The sequence below is a fragment of the Primulina eburnea genome, chromosome 5, assembly GCF_022965805.1.
Source record: "Primulina eburnea isolate SZY01 chromosome 5, ASM2296580v1, whole genome shotgun sequence".
NCBI lineage: Eukaryota > Viridiplantae > Streptophyta > Magnoliopsida > Lamiales > Gesneriaceae > Primulina > Primulina eburnea.
The window spans coordinates 2728161-2745155 of NC_133105.1; the positions used below are offsets into that span (position 1 = coordinate 2728161).

Genomic DNA, 16995 nt, shown 5'->3' on the forward strand with positions numbered 1-16995 from the left:
CGTTCGGAAAAAATAGATCAAAACAAATTATAAGAATTTGAAATAATGATTTACAGACGAAGTCTTAAATTGAACTAACATAACAATACAAATACAATGATATGAAAGGATTTAAATTGATTAAGCAATATAAGAGTGTAAATATAATTATATGAATATATTTTATTTAATTAAGCAATATAAGAGTGGAAGAAAACATTTTAGTATATGATGTTGATATTTATCTACTCATTACATCAATTAATAGATAAATATGTTCCTAAAATGTAAAAAATTCATCTTGAAAATCTAAAATAGTACTTACTTATAATTTTAGAATAACTAAGAATATATGACAACAATTTTTCATTTTAAGTTATATTCTAAACTATAACCACATAAATATCGTAAATTCGAAATATTTCAAAAACCTACATTTTGGTAGTCAATAAATTATATAAAAAATAATAAAACATTTCATTAGCTAAAGAAAGCATATGGATACAAATTGTATTTTGAGAAAAATAATAATATATTTAAACACAAGAATTGAAATTAAAGTAAATAAATACTTTATTCACCTCTTCTAAGGATGACAATGGGGCGGGGCGGGGCGGGGCGGGGCGGGGCGAGTTCGGAGTTTGGGATAGTAAGCTCATATCCTCACCGAACTACTTTAGAGATTTTAAAAAATACCCGATCCCGAACCCCAACCCGAAAAAATCGGGGATCTCATCCCCGTTTCAGGTTTTCCCCGCAGGGTCCCAAACCCGTGGAAAAAGTTGTCATCTCTAACCCCTTCTATGTCCTAGATATATTTACTTAAAGCAGTAAACTAAGAAAACTTCATTTCCAACAATTTTATTAAATGGAGATTCATTTCCTTAAATTAATAATTGAAATATCACTATTCTATCTCAGAAAAGAGAAAAAAATGACACCTCTCTAAATTAATCTTTAGTGTCATGTATCATCATAATCATTGTCCTATCATTTTTTTTAAAATTACATTTGCTAAGATTCGAAGCTATTAACAGAAAATTTGATTCCTATTTGATTTGTCATTTTCCTCTTCTCGCTTGAACAAGTCCTGAAATCTCCATTCTATTTTCTGCACATATTTGCATCTGCACGAATATCTAGTTCCCGGCTAGATATGTTGGTCATAATGTCTAGCACTGTGATCACAGAACCAATAATCCCAAATTTCTTGATTTTTCATTAGATTCTTTTAAACCTGCCTATTAATTATATCAAATGTATTTAAATCTTTGGAATAATTTGACAAGTCTTTTCAAATTTCCCTTTCATTTCTATGTAATTAATTTGATATTTAAGTCTCTTAAAGAAGTCATGAACATACAATATATTAAGAATTTAACATCATACACACTAACACACACATTTATATAAAATAAATTATTTAAGAAAACCAACGAAAGGAAAATAATGATGATAGTAATGAACAGTGTGGTGACATCTTATTTCAATTTTTCAAATATGTTATTATTAAACTTTATATTATCATATTATTTTATATTTATCATGTTATTCTACTATTGGACATATAGTTAATATTTTTTATACATCTTCTTGTAATACTATAATTTATTTATTACTTAATTATAGATTGCACTTAAAATATAATTACAAAATTTTAATAAAATCATTAAAAAATATAGAAAGAAAATTAAAAGAATAAAACATTTAAATGTAGCATAAAGATCTATTATTTGATAAATTAATATAGGAGTTACATTTTATTATTGAAATTGTATAAATTACTACAATCAATGTATGTTGTAATGATAATTTATTAGCATTTTTGTATGTTGTAATGATAATTTATTAGCATTTGTTACAATTTTACATATATATATATATTTGTTGAAGTTTGCATGAAGGGTATTATAGACAATGCACAATTGAAAAACTTTTATAGGTATATAGACTTGCAAGAAGCACGTGCTATGCACGTGAATATTAATTATTTAATAAAAATTAAAATTTGTTTTTTCTTTAAAATTAATTTGAATCATTTTTTTTATTTATATTGTGTTTGTAAAATAAGATTCACAAAACACGCATTTAGTAAAACATATTTTTTCTATTTTTAGTTTAGTATAAATAGTTCATTTAATTCTTCCTTTGGATACAATTTTGGAAGCTCATTTCTCGCTGTAAGCCGAACAATGAAACCTCTCCATTTTCTGAGAAAAGTTCTTATGAGTCTTAACATATTGGTTTAGTCTTTTGTCATATTAGACGAATAAATTAATTAAGAACTTATATAGTCAAACTCTCCAAATTTTTCTAAGAGCTTCATATTTTATGAAAAATTAAAAGAATAAAAAATTTAAATGTAGTATAAAGATCAATTATTTGATAAATTTAATATAGGAATTACATTTTATTATTGAAATGATATAAATTACTACAATCAATGTATGTTGTAATGAAAATAGCATTTGTTACAATTTTACAAATATATCCTTACATGATTTTTTGAATTCATAATAAAAAGAAGACATTTGTGTCTTTTCACAATTGGAAAACAAATGAGTGATCCACACTTTTATAGGTATAGGTATATAAACTTGAGAGTACAACTTTTGACCATGTATATTAATAGTTGTAACACGGCTTATGGGTAGATGAGATCCTACCTATGTGAGCACTACTCTCACTTCATTTCAACGGGTAAGATCTTGCCGCACATACAATTTCAACAAAAAAAGTGGGTCCTATATATGCATGGTTAAATCTTGACCATTCACCCTATCATGGGGGCAATGCTCACATGGGTAGGATGAAATAAACTCGGCTTATGAAGGCCTGATGGTGACTAGCAAAAGGTTTCCTCAGTCTGTTCCTCTCCCTGTGAGTCAGTTATCCAGTTCTTGGTGCTTTATTCATTTCTGTTATCGATGTTTGTAATTTGGAGTCTTGTTAATTAATAAACCAAATAACTCTTCATACCAGAAAATGGTCGATTTTCTTGTTGATATATGGGACCAAGAAGGGTTATATGATTGAGGAAGCTCATGTTTTGAGATGGATTATTTCTAGACTGGTATTTTCTGTAAGTTTGACCTTGCAACACGGTCCAATGTACATTTTGAAATAGAAAGAGGGGCTTTGAAATGTTGGGAAATCGAGTAGTTTCAAGTGCCATCATATTGCAATTGTGTTGTGCCATGATATTGTGGTTTTAAGTTGTACCATATATACCACACTGGGTCTGAATCTGTTACCTAATATGGTGAAAGCTTTGGGAATTCTCTAATTTATTATAGTGTTCGATGGATTATGGATACTACGTACCATTCTCCTGATCTCCTCTAAATCCTCCTCTTGCTGGTAAAAATGTCGAACTCTGAATCACAGGCCTTCAAAAGGATCCAGCTTGGAATTATGCAAAATTAGTACACCCGTAGAAGGCCAAATAAATCGAAGTGCGATTTTCTGTGGGAAAATAAGTATGATAATGGCAAACCAAGCGAGAACTTCTGTTGATGTGAACCATTCTCTACCGTTGGTGCCACTGGTGAATTAAAATAGAATCCGAATTTGCCCTCCTTATGCACTGTTATATTCCTTCTTTTTTTTCATGATAATTAATTAAGTTAAGCAAACGAGGGTATTTCTTTCAAAAAATATATATATATTAGTCAATGATAATTGATAAATAAATTATTAATTTTTTGCTAAATGAGTTTTTATTTATATGAGGAATTGGTGAAAAAATTTAGAAAATATAGAATTTTGATATGCTGTTTATATATCATACACACTTATATGAGCATCAATGAGGCGTTCTTCACCTATTTGATATACAATTTATCTATGTTTCATCTTATTCAATAGGTTGGTAACACTTAATCGGTGCTCACGTTATAAGTCTATGCGATAGTTGTGCAGTTTATCAACACTGATGCCCCCAAGAGAACCCGGGCCCGGGTATGGACCCTGACCCGGAAGGTTCTCGAACTCGAGCAAGATCAGAACGGGGAAAAGATATTGAAGTACAATTACCTTCAGTGACCTGGTGGGAAGGACGCCCGGGGAGTAATCAGCTAATATCCGGGGTAAAAACTTCCCGGCTCAAGAAACACCTCAGAGGCACTCGGGTGGAAAACACCCGAGAAAAAGACGCATTCTCTCCTTGATCACCACGTCTTCCTGACATCGCGGAGCCTATTTTACCCCATTCCATGACCAGGTCAACTCTTAGTACGTGTCCCACTACTTGACAACGTGGCCCATGACCCCGAATCATGGACCACTATCCGAATTCGGCGGGTAAGTCATCTACCTGCCTCATCTATAAAGACCCCCCCGTAAGTACTACAGAGGGGGTAACTCTTTTTGGAATACTCACAAGCACTCACAAATATTCTTACTCCCTCTAAGTTTTCCTTTGCGTACATTACTGACTTGAGCGTCGGAGTGGATACGCCGGAACAACTTCCGGCGTTGCATGGACTATCATGAAGGCTGGTGATTGTAAGACCCAAAAGAGGTCGGTCCATGAGCCTTAGAGTAAAGGTTGGAAAAATATTTATTAACACGCATATTTTGGTTTAATTCTGTCTTAAACCAAAATTACGGAAGCAAACATGTCGATATAATTTGATTTGTTCATAGTTTTATATAAAAATTAATCATATTTCCAAAATATATTCAAATCAACTTGATTGAGTGACATATATATAGACTTACATATGTTTTTATACAAATTAAGAGAATATTAGAAAAGTAAATTTTCTATTTTACTTTTATTTAATGAGTGTGTTAATAATGGCCCCTCTCATTCAATAACTCGATTTTCCACTGCGCTTGGACACTGTTGGTTTGAAATGTTTGATGCCACTATTATTCCAAAAGTTGTCCCATTTTATCTTTGTATGCAGAAAATTATATCAGTATACTTGCTATTCGATACCTGAGACTGGAAAATTGGTCCCTTGATAGCTGTGTGGCAGAAGGGTTATATGATCGTTGTTCTCATATTTTCGAAGCTTTACTTTGTTGTCTCATACATTCAAACTTGTTATCATCGTTGTTTCTGCAGTTTTCTTTATGCTTAGTTTCTTACACAGGTCTTATGCTCTGGAACCAAAGCAGGCTTCTGTGGGTCGGCACTCAAAAGTCTCAGCACCAAGGAAAAGTTAGGGAGGCAGTATTGAGGTCCATAATTATGCATGCATCCTTCTGTCTTGAGCTGTATATATGGATGAATAGCAAACCTGATGTCAAAAAATATGGTGGATCAACTTCTTGGCATTGTGATTCTAATTTGTGGTAAATGTTGGTTTATTATATTATAACTTATCCTTCGTGTTAAGAGTTTTGTTGATTTTTTCACACATTTTAATGTACTAGCATAAAAGCACGTGCATCCGCACGTGAACCCAAATTCTAAATAACTAAAAATAAATTAATAATAAAAATATTTTTAATCTTTACATAACGTGATCAAATCCATCGAACAATATTTCGTTCGGAAAAAATAGATCAAAACAAATTATAAGAATTTGAAATAATGATTTACAGACGAAGTCTTAAATTGAACTAACATAACAATACAAATACAATGATATGAAAGGATTTAAATTGATTAAGCAATATAAGAGTGTAAATATAATTATATGAATATATTTTATTTAATTAAGCAATATAAGAGTGGAAGAAAACATTTTAGTATATGATGTTGATATTTATCTACTCATTACATCAATTAATAGATAAATATGTTCCTAAAATGTAAAAAATTCATCTTGAAAATCTAAAATAGTACTTACTTATAATTTTAGAATAACTAAGAATATATGACAACAATTTTTCATTTTAAGTTATATTCTAAACTATAACCACATAAATATCGTAAATTCGAAATATTTCAAAAACCTACATTTTGGTAGTCAATAAATTATATAAAAAATAATAAAACATTTCATTAGCTAAAGAAAGCATATGGATACAAATTGTATTTTGAGAAAAATAATAATATATTTAAACACAAGAATTGAAATTAAAGTAAATAAATACTTTATTCACCTCTTCTAAGGATGACAATGGGGCGGGGCGGGGCGGGGCGGGGCGGGGCGAGTTCGGAGTTTGGGATAGTAAGCTCATATCCTCACCGAACTACTTTAGAGATTTTAAAAAATACCCGATCCCGAACCCCAACCCGAAAAAATCGGGGATCTCATCCCCGTTTCAGGTTTTCCCCGCAGGGTCCCAAACCCGTGGAAAAAGTTGTCATCTCTAACCCCTTCTATGTCCTAGATATATTTACTTAAAGCAGTAAACTAAGAAAACTTCATTTCCAACAATTTTATTAAATGGAGATTCATTTCCTTAAATTAATAATTGAAATATCACTATTCTATCTCAGAAAAGAGAAAAAAATGACACCTCTCTAAATTAATCTTTAGTGTCATGTATCATCATAATCATTGTCCTATCATTTTTTTTAAAATTACATTTGCTAAGATTCGAAGCTATTAACAGAAAATTTGATTCCTATTTGATTTGTCATTTTCCTCTTCTCGCTTGAACAAGTCCTGAAATCTCCATTCTATTTTCTGCACATATTTGCATCTGCACGAATATCTAGTTCCCGGCTAGATATGTTGGTCATAATGTCTAGCACTGTGATCACAGAACCAATAATCCCAAATTTCTTGATTTTTCATTAGATTCTTTTAAACCTGCCTATTAATTATATCAAATGTATTTAAATCTTTGGAATAATTTGACAAGTCTTTTCAAATTTCCCTTTCATTTCTATGTAATTAATTTGATATTTAAGTCTCTTAAAGAAGTCATGAACATACAATATATTAAGAATTTAACATCATACACACTAACACACACATTTATATAAAATAAATTATTTAAGAAAACCAACGAAAGGAAAATAATGATGATAGTAATGAACAGTGTGGTGACATCTTATTTCAATTTTTCAAATATGTTATTATTAAACTTTATATTATCATATTATTTTATATTTATCATGTTATTCTACTATTGGACATATAGTTAATATTTTTTATACATCTTCTTGTAATACTATAATTTATTTATTACTTAATTATAGATTGCACTTAAAATATAATTACAAAATTTTAATAAAATCATTAAAAAATATAGAAAGAAAATTAAAAGAATAAAACATTTAAATGTAGCATAAAGATCTATTATTTGATAAATTAATATAGGAGTTACATTTTATTATTGAAATTGTATAAATTACTACAATCAATGTATGTTGTAATGATAATTTATTAGCATTTTTGTATGTTGTAATGATAATTTATTAGCATTTGTTACAATTTTACATATATATATATATTTGTTGAAGTTTGCATGAAGGGTATTATAGACAATGCACAATTGAAAAACTTTTATAGGTATATAGACTTGCAAGAAGCACGTGCTATGCACGTGAATATTAATTATTTAATAAAAATTAAAATTTGTTTTTTCTTTAAAATTAATTTGAATCATTTTTTTTATTTATATTGTGTTTGTAAAATAAGATTCACAAAACACGCATTTAGTAAAACATATTTTTTCTATTTTTAGTTTAGTATAAATAGTTCATTTAATTCTTCCTTTGGATACAATTTTGGAAGCTCATTTCTCGCTGTAAGCCGAACAATGAAACCTCTCCATTTTCTGAGAAAAGTTCTTATGAGTCTTAACATATTGGTTTAGTCTTTTGTCATATTAGACGAATAAATTAATTAAGAACTTATATAGTCAAACTCTCCAAATTTTTCTAAGAGCTTCATATTTTATGAAAAATTAAAAGAATAAAAAATTTAAATGTAGTATAAAGATCAATTATTTGATAAATTTAATATAGGAATTACATTTTATTATTGAAATGATATAAATTACTACAATCAATGTATGTTGTAATGAAAATAGCATTTGTTACAATTTTACAAATATATCCTTACATGATTTTTTGAATTCATAATAAAAGAAGACATTTGTGTCTTTTCACAATTGGAAAACAAATGAGTGATCCACACTTTTATAGGTATAGGTATATAAACTTGAGAGTACAACTTTTGACCATGTATATTAATAGTTGTAACACGGCTTATGGGTAGATGAGATCCTACCTATGTGAGCACTACTCTCACTTCATTTCAACGGGTAAGATCTTGCCGCACATACAATTTCAACAAAAAAAGTGGGTCCTATATATGCATGGTTAAATCTTGACCATTCACCCTATCATGGGGGCAATGCTCACATGGGTAGGATGAAATAAACTCGGCTTATGAAGGCCTGATGGTGACTAGCAAAAGGTTTCCTCAGTCTGTTCCTCTCCCTGTGAGTCAGTTATCCAGTTCTTGGTGCTTTATTCATTTCTGTTATCGATGTTTGTAATTTGGAGTCTTGTTAATTAATAAACCAAATAACTCTTCATACCAGAAAATGGTCGATTTTCTTGTTGATATATGGGACCAAGAAGGGTTATATGATTGAGGAAGCTCATGTTTTGAGATGGATTATTTCTAGACTGGTATTTTCTGTAAGTTTGACCTTGCAACACGGTCCAATGTACATTTTGAAATAGAAAGAGGGGCTTTGAAATGTTGGGAAATCGAGTAGTTTCAAGTGCCATCATATTGCAATTGTGTTGTGCCATGATATTGTGGTTTTAAGTTGTACCATATATACCACACTGGGTCTGAATCTGTTACCTAATATGGTGAAAGCTTTGGGAATTCTCTAATTTATTATAGTGTTCGATGGATTATGGATACTACGTACCATTCTCCTGATCTCCTCTAAATCCTCCTCTTGCTGGTAAAAATGTCGAACTCTGAATCACAGGCCTTCAAAAGGATCCAGCTTGGAATTATGCAAAATTAGTACACCCGTAGAAGGCCAAATAAATCGAAGTGCGATTTTCTGTGGGAAAATAAGTATGATAATGGCAAACCAAGCGAGAACTTCTGTTGATGTGAACCATTCTCTACCGTTGGTGCCACTGGTGAATTAAAATAGAATCCGAATTTGCCCTCCTTATGCACTGTTATATTCCTTCTTTTTTTTCATGATAATTAATTAAGTTAAGCAAACGAGGGTATTTCTTTCAAAAATATATATATATTAGTCAATGATAATTGATAAATAAATTATTAATTTTTTGCTAAATGAGTTTTTATTTATATGAGGAATTGGTGAAAAAATTTAGAAAATATAGAATTTTGATATGCTGTTTATATATCATACACACTTATATGAGCATCAATGAGGCGTTCTTCACCTATTTGATATACAATTTATCTATGTTTCATCTTATTCAATAGGTTGGTAACACTTAATCGGTGCTCACGTTATAAGTCTATGCGATAGTTGTGCAGTTTATCAACACTGATGCCCCCAAGAGAACCCGGGCCCGGGTATGGACCCTGACCCGGAAGGTTCTCGAACTCGAGCAAGATCAGAACGGGGAAAAGATATTGAAGTACAATTACCTTCAGTGACCTGGTGGGAAGGACGCCCGGGGAGTAATCAGCTAATATCCGGGGTAAAAACTTCCCGGCTCAAGAAACACCTCAGAGGCACTCGGGTGGAAAACACCCGAGAAAAAGACGCATTCTCTCCTTGATCACCACGTCTTCCTGACATCGCGGAGCCTATTTTACCCCATTCCATGACCAGGTCAACTCTTAGTACGTGTCCCACTACTTGACAACGTGGCCCATGACCCCGAATCATGGACCACTATCCGAATTCGGCGGGTAAGTCATCTACCTGCCTCATCTATAAAGACCCCCCCGTAAGTACTACAGAGGGGGTAACTCTTTTTGGAATACTCACAAGCACTCACAAATATTCTTACTCCCTCTAAGTTTTCCTTTGCGTACATTACTGACTTGAGCGTCGGAGTGGATACGCCGGAACAACTTCCGGCGCTTCCCTAACGTTCTGTGTTTTCAGGGTTATTACTCAAATCATCCCGGGCACTGTCCTCCAGGTGACAGGGAACTCAACCACCCCGGACCATCAGTAACTTGCAAGAACATCCGCACATATATCCAAACACTTGACTTGGCAAATCGCCCACCCGGCTATTACCCGATTTGCCCGGTTGACATCAAACACTAAAGATATAAATTTCCTATAAGTAATGAAAAATTATAAAAAAAAAAAAAAATATCTATTTTATTATTACCGTCAAATTCCAATTTTTACTCAATTAAATTTGACTTAAAATTCTAAAAGTGAACTATCATCATGTACTAATGCCATATTGTACAAATAAAATATCTATATCTCAAAATTAACTCTGAAGACCGTCTAACAAAAGGTTTTGGATTATAAATAACCACCAAAATCAATTATAAAGGGAATGGAGCACTAAGATCTATTAATATCCTGGCCTTCTTATTATATTTAAAAATATATATAATAATTCACCAATCCCTTGACCGAGTTCTTAATACTTGAAGAAATGACGCGCTTATGTATAGGTAAGAAATGTTCGATATAATATATTTTATAGAAAAATTTAGTTTTAAAAAATTGATTCGAATTTTATTTCTATAATTAAAATTTATGATTGCAAATCAATTCTTGAATAATCAGACCATGTCATTGGAAAGGACCGAGTTTGGCAAATCCCAAAGAAACATGCACGATGAATTGTATTTGCTCAAATCTATCGAGGCTGGAATAAAAATAAATTTTATGAAAATGGAATTACTAATTAATTTCACTTCATCGAAACATCATCCTTCTAGCCTGCATGCCTCAAAATTCATAAAGTGACTCAACTATTGTGGAATAATAATGATAATTCAACCACAAACCGAAAGCAAAATTCTAATAATAATATTATTAGTGTATTGACATATATCTCTTTAACAAAAGGCAAATTGAAATTATTATTTTGTTAATTATCAAGTTAAGTGATTTTTTTTTAGTTTTAAGAAAGAAGAATTTATTATAATTGAGTCTCGAATCTGAAAATTCGATCTAAATATGTTAGGTTAATGAATAATGAAGTGTGTTTTCGTAGTAGTTAATTATATATGTATGTATGTATATATATACACAAAAGTGGGAAAAATCTTACAGACCACGCTGTCACCTGATCAAAGCAAATAGATACCAGGTTTTGCACAAGTGTCGGACTATGGTGCTGTGACCGGGACACCCGGTTCCCGGTATCGATTCATTGAACCATGCAAGAACTGAGAGAAAAGACATGCATTGATTTATCATGTATCTGATGACTCCACACCAAACCAAATATATGGCAATTTATATAATAAATAATAATAAGGAAAACATTTTAATCGAAATATTTAAATTCATGCATGTTGGATTTATTCCCAATCATGTAGTTTAAATTCATGCATGTTGGATTTATTCCCAATCATATAAATGCTACATTTTATATTTCTGCCGTGAGAACAAAGCAAAACAGCTATGTTTTGTCGTCCTTTTCTCTACCTTTTTTCCCCTGCTGAGTTGGGGGTTCCTTGACGAAACCTTGGGTTTCTTTTTCTTCGAATGCTAATCTCTACTGAAATCTTGATCTGGATTTCGTTGATTCTTGTTAAAAGTTCTATCTTTTTTGCTCTTTTGGGGGTTTCTTGTGAAGAAAAAACATGCCTGCTCTTGTTAATTACAGGGGTGAGTGTTATCTTTAATGCTCTTTTAAGTTGTGATTTGGATGCTTTTCTTATTCATACAATTGGAAAAGTTGTGTCTTTGGATCTGTGTTTGTAAAATTGTTCTTCATAGTTGTGGTGTAATAATGTTTAGTCAATGGATTTTTCTTTTCGGTCATTGAGCAGAATCCCTTTAATTTCTTGAGGAATTTAGTGCTTGTGAAATTCTTTGCTCGGTTGGTCTATTATAATGATAATAATCTTCCGTTTCTGCTTATGTTTACAGTTAGGAACATGCTAAAATTCTTGAATTATATGGTTTTCTCCGTTTTTCCTTATGTGTAGTGGGATCTAATTTGCTGTTAAGATCTTTAGATGGATTTGGGATTTCCAAAATTGTGTTGAGAAAACTTCACCATGTTTCATGATTTGCAAACTAGTGTATAATTATGTTCCAATTATCATGTATGAAATTTATTATGCATATGTAGGATCTATAAATCACATAGAAATGAAAGAGCATAGTTTCTATATGGATTTACTACATTAAAGTTCATAGTTTTACTGGTTTTAGTGAAAGAAGCTGCAGGGCTTTGGATTGGACATATATCTGACTGTATCATCTCTGTATCAGGTGATGATGATTTCTACGCTGGGAGTACCTTTTGTTCCAGAGATTCTGGGTTTAAGTTCTCGTTTCATTCTAACGAGGAGATCTACTGTCCTTCTAGAAAACGGTCACGGGTTAGTGTGCCAGACATATTTGAAGGGAGACTATACGAGTATAAGAAACCATCCATTGACAAACTCCCTGATGAATGCTTACTTGAGATCTTCAGTCGCTTACCTGGGGGCCGAGAGAAAAGTGCCGCTGCTTGTGTTTCCAAGCATTGGCTGACACTTTTGAGCAGTGTACGAAGTTCTGATTTTTGCCGAATCAAAGCACCTAATGGACAGTTGGACACGATGAACATGGACAAAGCTTTAAACGAGGATCTTGACATAGAATGCGATGGATACCTCACAAGGTGCGTAGAAGGCAAGAAAGCTACAGATCTTAGGCTTTCGGCTATTGCTGTTGGTACTTCAAGCCATGGAGGACTTGGAAAACTTTCGATTAGAGGAAGCAAATCTCTATGGAAAGTCACTAACCTTGGTTTGTCGGCGATTGCTCGTGGCTGTCCTTCTCTCAGGGTGCTTTCATTGTGGAATCTTCCCTTCGTTAGTGATGAAGGGCTATTCGAAATCGCAAAGGAATGCCATTTGTTGGAGAAGCTAGATCTTTGTCAATGTCCTTTGATTTCAGACAGAGGGATAGTTGCAATTGCAGAGAGCTGTCCCAATTTAGCTGCAATAACGATTGAATCTTGCACAAAAGTCGGCAATGAGAGTCTACAGGCAATTGCTAAGTACTGTCCCAAGTTACAATCCATAGCCATCAAAGACTGCCCATTTGTTGGAGATCAGGGTATTGCTAGTGTCATTTCCTCAGGTTCTACTGTCTTGACGAAGGTGAAACTGCAGGGCCTGAATATCACCGACTACTCTATCGCTGTTGTAGGGCACTATGGAAAAGCTATCGCCAATCTTACTCTTAGTGGGCTTCAGAATGTGAGCCAGAAGGGATTTTGGGTAATGGGAAACGCTCAAGGTCTTCAAATGCTGTCATCTTTGGCGATAACTTTATGTCGAGGTGCAACAGATTTGAGTCTCGAAGCGATGGGAAAGGGCTGTAAAAACCTGAAACACTTGTGCCTTCGTAAGTGTTGCTTTTTGTCCGATGATGGTCTTGTAGCTTTCGCCAAAGCTGCTAATTCTCTTGAAAGCTTGCTATTGGAGGAGTGCAACAGGATTACTCAAAATGGGATTCTGAACTCTCTTTCAAGCTCCAACTCGAAACTAAAGTCCCTTTCCCTGGTTAAGTGCATGGGAATTAAAGATATATATCAAGAATCTGTGACCCTTTCTCCTTGTGAATCTCTTCGATCTTTGTCCATCCGCAGCTGTCCTGGATATGGAAGCCGTAGCTTGGCCATGGTTGGAAAGCTCTGTCCACAATTACATCATTTGGATCTCAGTGGACTTTGTGGAATCACAGACGCTGGTCTTCTACCACTTTTCGACTGTTGCCAGGCCAGCCTTGCTAAGGTTGATCTTAGCGAATGTGTGAACTTGACCGATGAAGTTATATTTTCTTTTGCTCGATTTCATGGAAAAACACTCGAACTGCTAAATCTTGATGGTTGCCAAAAGGTTACTGATGCGAGCTTGGCAGCCCTTGCAGATAGCTGCCCTTTACTGAATGATCTTGATCTTTCGAAGTGTTCAATCTCAGATTTTGGTGTTTATGCTTTATCTTGTGGAGTGCAACAAAATTTACAGATCCTCTCGTTATCTGGTTGCTCTATGATATCAAACAAGAGCATGCCTGCTCTTGAAAAACTTGGAAGAACGCTAGTTGGACTAAATCTACAGCATTGCAATTCTATCAGCGGCAGCACCATTGAGTTACTTACGGAGAACTTGTGGAGATGCGACATCCTTTCATAAATTGAGAAAATCACAAGAAAATATCGTGCGAAAGAGGTTTTGAAAGGTCTGTATAAACGATAGAAGCCATTCTATCTGTAGTTTTTGCCCTCAATAATCAATATATTGGGGTATTCGGATAGCTCACTTGACAAGGTTGTTTTCCATGGAGACCAAAGGCGTATAGTTTTTCTTTAATACCCATTTTTCCAGGCTTCATTGTATTTGACAAGCCTGGTTCATCCTTTTTAGTCTCTCATGCAAGAGGCTACCTCTTTCGTTGCCATTGGTTTCCTGAGAATACAGACACCAAGTCTTGCTACTGGGCCTTCCCTGCATCGTGTTCCACTTCAGTTTCAAAAACCTCATGCTACTGCCTATTGCATGCTCTCAATAAAGCTTCCTCGAGTCTGCCTCTAGAACTGCCTCTAGAACTGTTGTATCATAGGAGTCATATGTATGTTCAGAGTTATCGTTCTGTTTCCTCTGGTGTCGACGTTCAGTAGTACTCTTCTTTGGGCAATTAATTATACAGATATTGGGTTCCTGTGACCTGAGATTTCGCCGTGGGAGCATAAGCTCATTTTGGTTTCCACGACAGATTTCTATGGTTTTTTAGTGGGATTATCGAGTCCTATTTGTGCAGGTTCCTTTGTATTTTAATTGTACCTTTGATTGTTGATACTGTCTTTGTATGATATAATAAAAGTGAGCGTGTGTTTGTGCAACTTGACTTTATGCTCCTTGAATTTTCATAATTCTATCCTACCCCGGCAGATTTACTCTCTGTCACTAAATAATATATACATTAATACATATATAGCATTTAAAAATAGCTACAATAATTTTATTAGCGTTTATAAATAGGTAGAACATAGAATTTCTTATAATAATTAAATTTTAAAATATTGATATTTTACATTTCATATGATTCTACCACAAAAATAAGAATAATAGAAATAAAAATCTCAAACCTCAAATCTAAAAGTTTTACTATCAAAAAAAAATTTCACGTAATTTTTAAATATAAAATACTAAGTTTTAAATTTTGAGAATAATAATAATAATAATATGATATAACACATGTTATATACATTAAACGAAATTAATTTAATGATTAGTTTGGTTGATTTTGGTTAAAGTAGTGTGAAATGTAATAATAATAAAAAAAAAAGACACGCGTAAGAAAAAAAAGAAAAGGGAGTACCTCACCTGGTGTAGGATAGAATTGGCCTCTCTTTCGTCTGGTCAGATTTTACTGCAACTATGGTTTTGTTGAGATGTTGGAAAGAAAATCTCTCTTTGTTTTGTTTCCTTTTGAGTCTCTCCTAGATAAAATCACAGATATCAGTCTCATGTTCAATTTATATTCCCCTAAAAATATTTTTATCCATTTTTATCACTCTCGGTTAGGGTGAAAACAAATCGAGCTATCAGTGAGTAATTCAACAGAAGCTCATTGACCGAGCTCGTGCTTGGTTTGACGGGGTTCGTGTCGAATTCAAGTAGCAAAACAAGTTGAGCTACACAAGTAGCTCAAGCTCGGTTTGACCGAGTTTGAGTCGAGTTCGAGTAGATCGAGCCCGTAATCAAGCCGAACTCGAGTAATTTTTGAAGTTTGGTTTATATATATTTGAAAATATATATTTAGTTATATATATTTACACATATATATACTTATAAATTATATTTTAAAATATATAAAAAAAAACATTAAAAAATCGAAATCGGGTTTTTCGAGTTCGGGAGTTCGAGCTTGAAAATTACTACTCGAGTCGAGTTCGAGTAATTGAATTTTTTTTTAGTCGAGCTCTCAGGTAGCTCAATTGCACCCTACTCCGATATATCTATTACATTCTTTTAATTTCTTGTCATCTTAAAAAATCCAGCATATCAATTATATTTTTTTAATTTCTTATCATCTTAAAATATTAACAAAGCTAAACCATTATTATTTATGTAATTATTTCAAATATTTATTAACTTGTTTTTTTTATGTAATATTGTTTCTTATGTATTTATGTATTATTTATTGTATTTATTATTTTCCAATGGAATTTTAACATTATTTATACCAACAAGAAAACTCATATTTAAATTTTTGCTTCAGATCTCATTGAACACAAGTACGACTCTGCTCCAGCCTAGCTTCGTTGCGACCCAGAATCGCCTCACTATTGACCAGAACTCGATATATACTGTGGGTAGAAACTCTCAAATTTAGACTGAAACGAGATGAATCACTTCGATTTTATGCCAAATTAATTTGAAATCTAGATTGATTTTTTATAGGCACGGATTCAAATGGTCCAAACCCGCATGGTTCAACGTGTCAACAGCATTTAAGTAGACACTTGGTTTCGGAAGGTCCGAACTTGCTATGCGTCGATGCACTTTTGACATGCGAACCGTCTTGCTGGCTCCTTGGGATCGATGGTCCGATCTGGGGTCGCTCGTCTACAATATATTTCAAATATTCCACAAAAATGTCACCTCACCGCTGTGGGGCGACATATAGTTTGATACTCGAGTTCAATAAAAAAAAAAAGATCCCATCCCATGTAATAAAATATATATAGTAATGGCTCGCGATCTTGTTTTTATAAATGGATTTTGTTTATGTTTTGCATAACTGTGGTGAATTCAGTGCGACTTTTGAAATTGATTAAGAAAATAGAATAGTGATGTGATCAAAAGGACGACTTTTGCTAGTGTAATGTATATCTTATAAACTCGGTCGGTGATTTTTCCATTTAAGATATAATTATTTATTTGTCCGAAATATAAATTCTACATTTTGTTCATCGGTAAAAAATATAGTCAAATTTCA

General features: G+C 32.9%; 1 protein-coding gene across 1 annotated transcript; it reads left to right on the top strand.

The window, feature by feature from the left end:
• The first annotated feature begins 11392 nt into the window (after positions 1 to 11392).
• LOC140832275 (EIN3-binding F-box protein 1-like) lies at positions 11393 to 14746 on the top strand. The gene is made up of 2 exons (XM_073196186.1): positions 11393 to 11658; positions 12271 to 14746. Exons 1-2 carry the CDS (start codon positions 11634 to 11636, stop codon positions 14184 to 14186), a joined length of 1941 nt encoding a protein of 646 aa, XP_073052287.1. The 5' UTR covers positions 11393 to 11633; the 3' UTR covers positions 14187 to 14746.
• The last annotated feature ends 2249 nt before the right edge of the window (positions 14747 to 16995 follow it).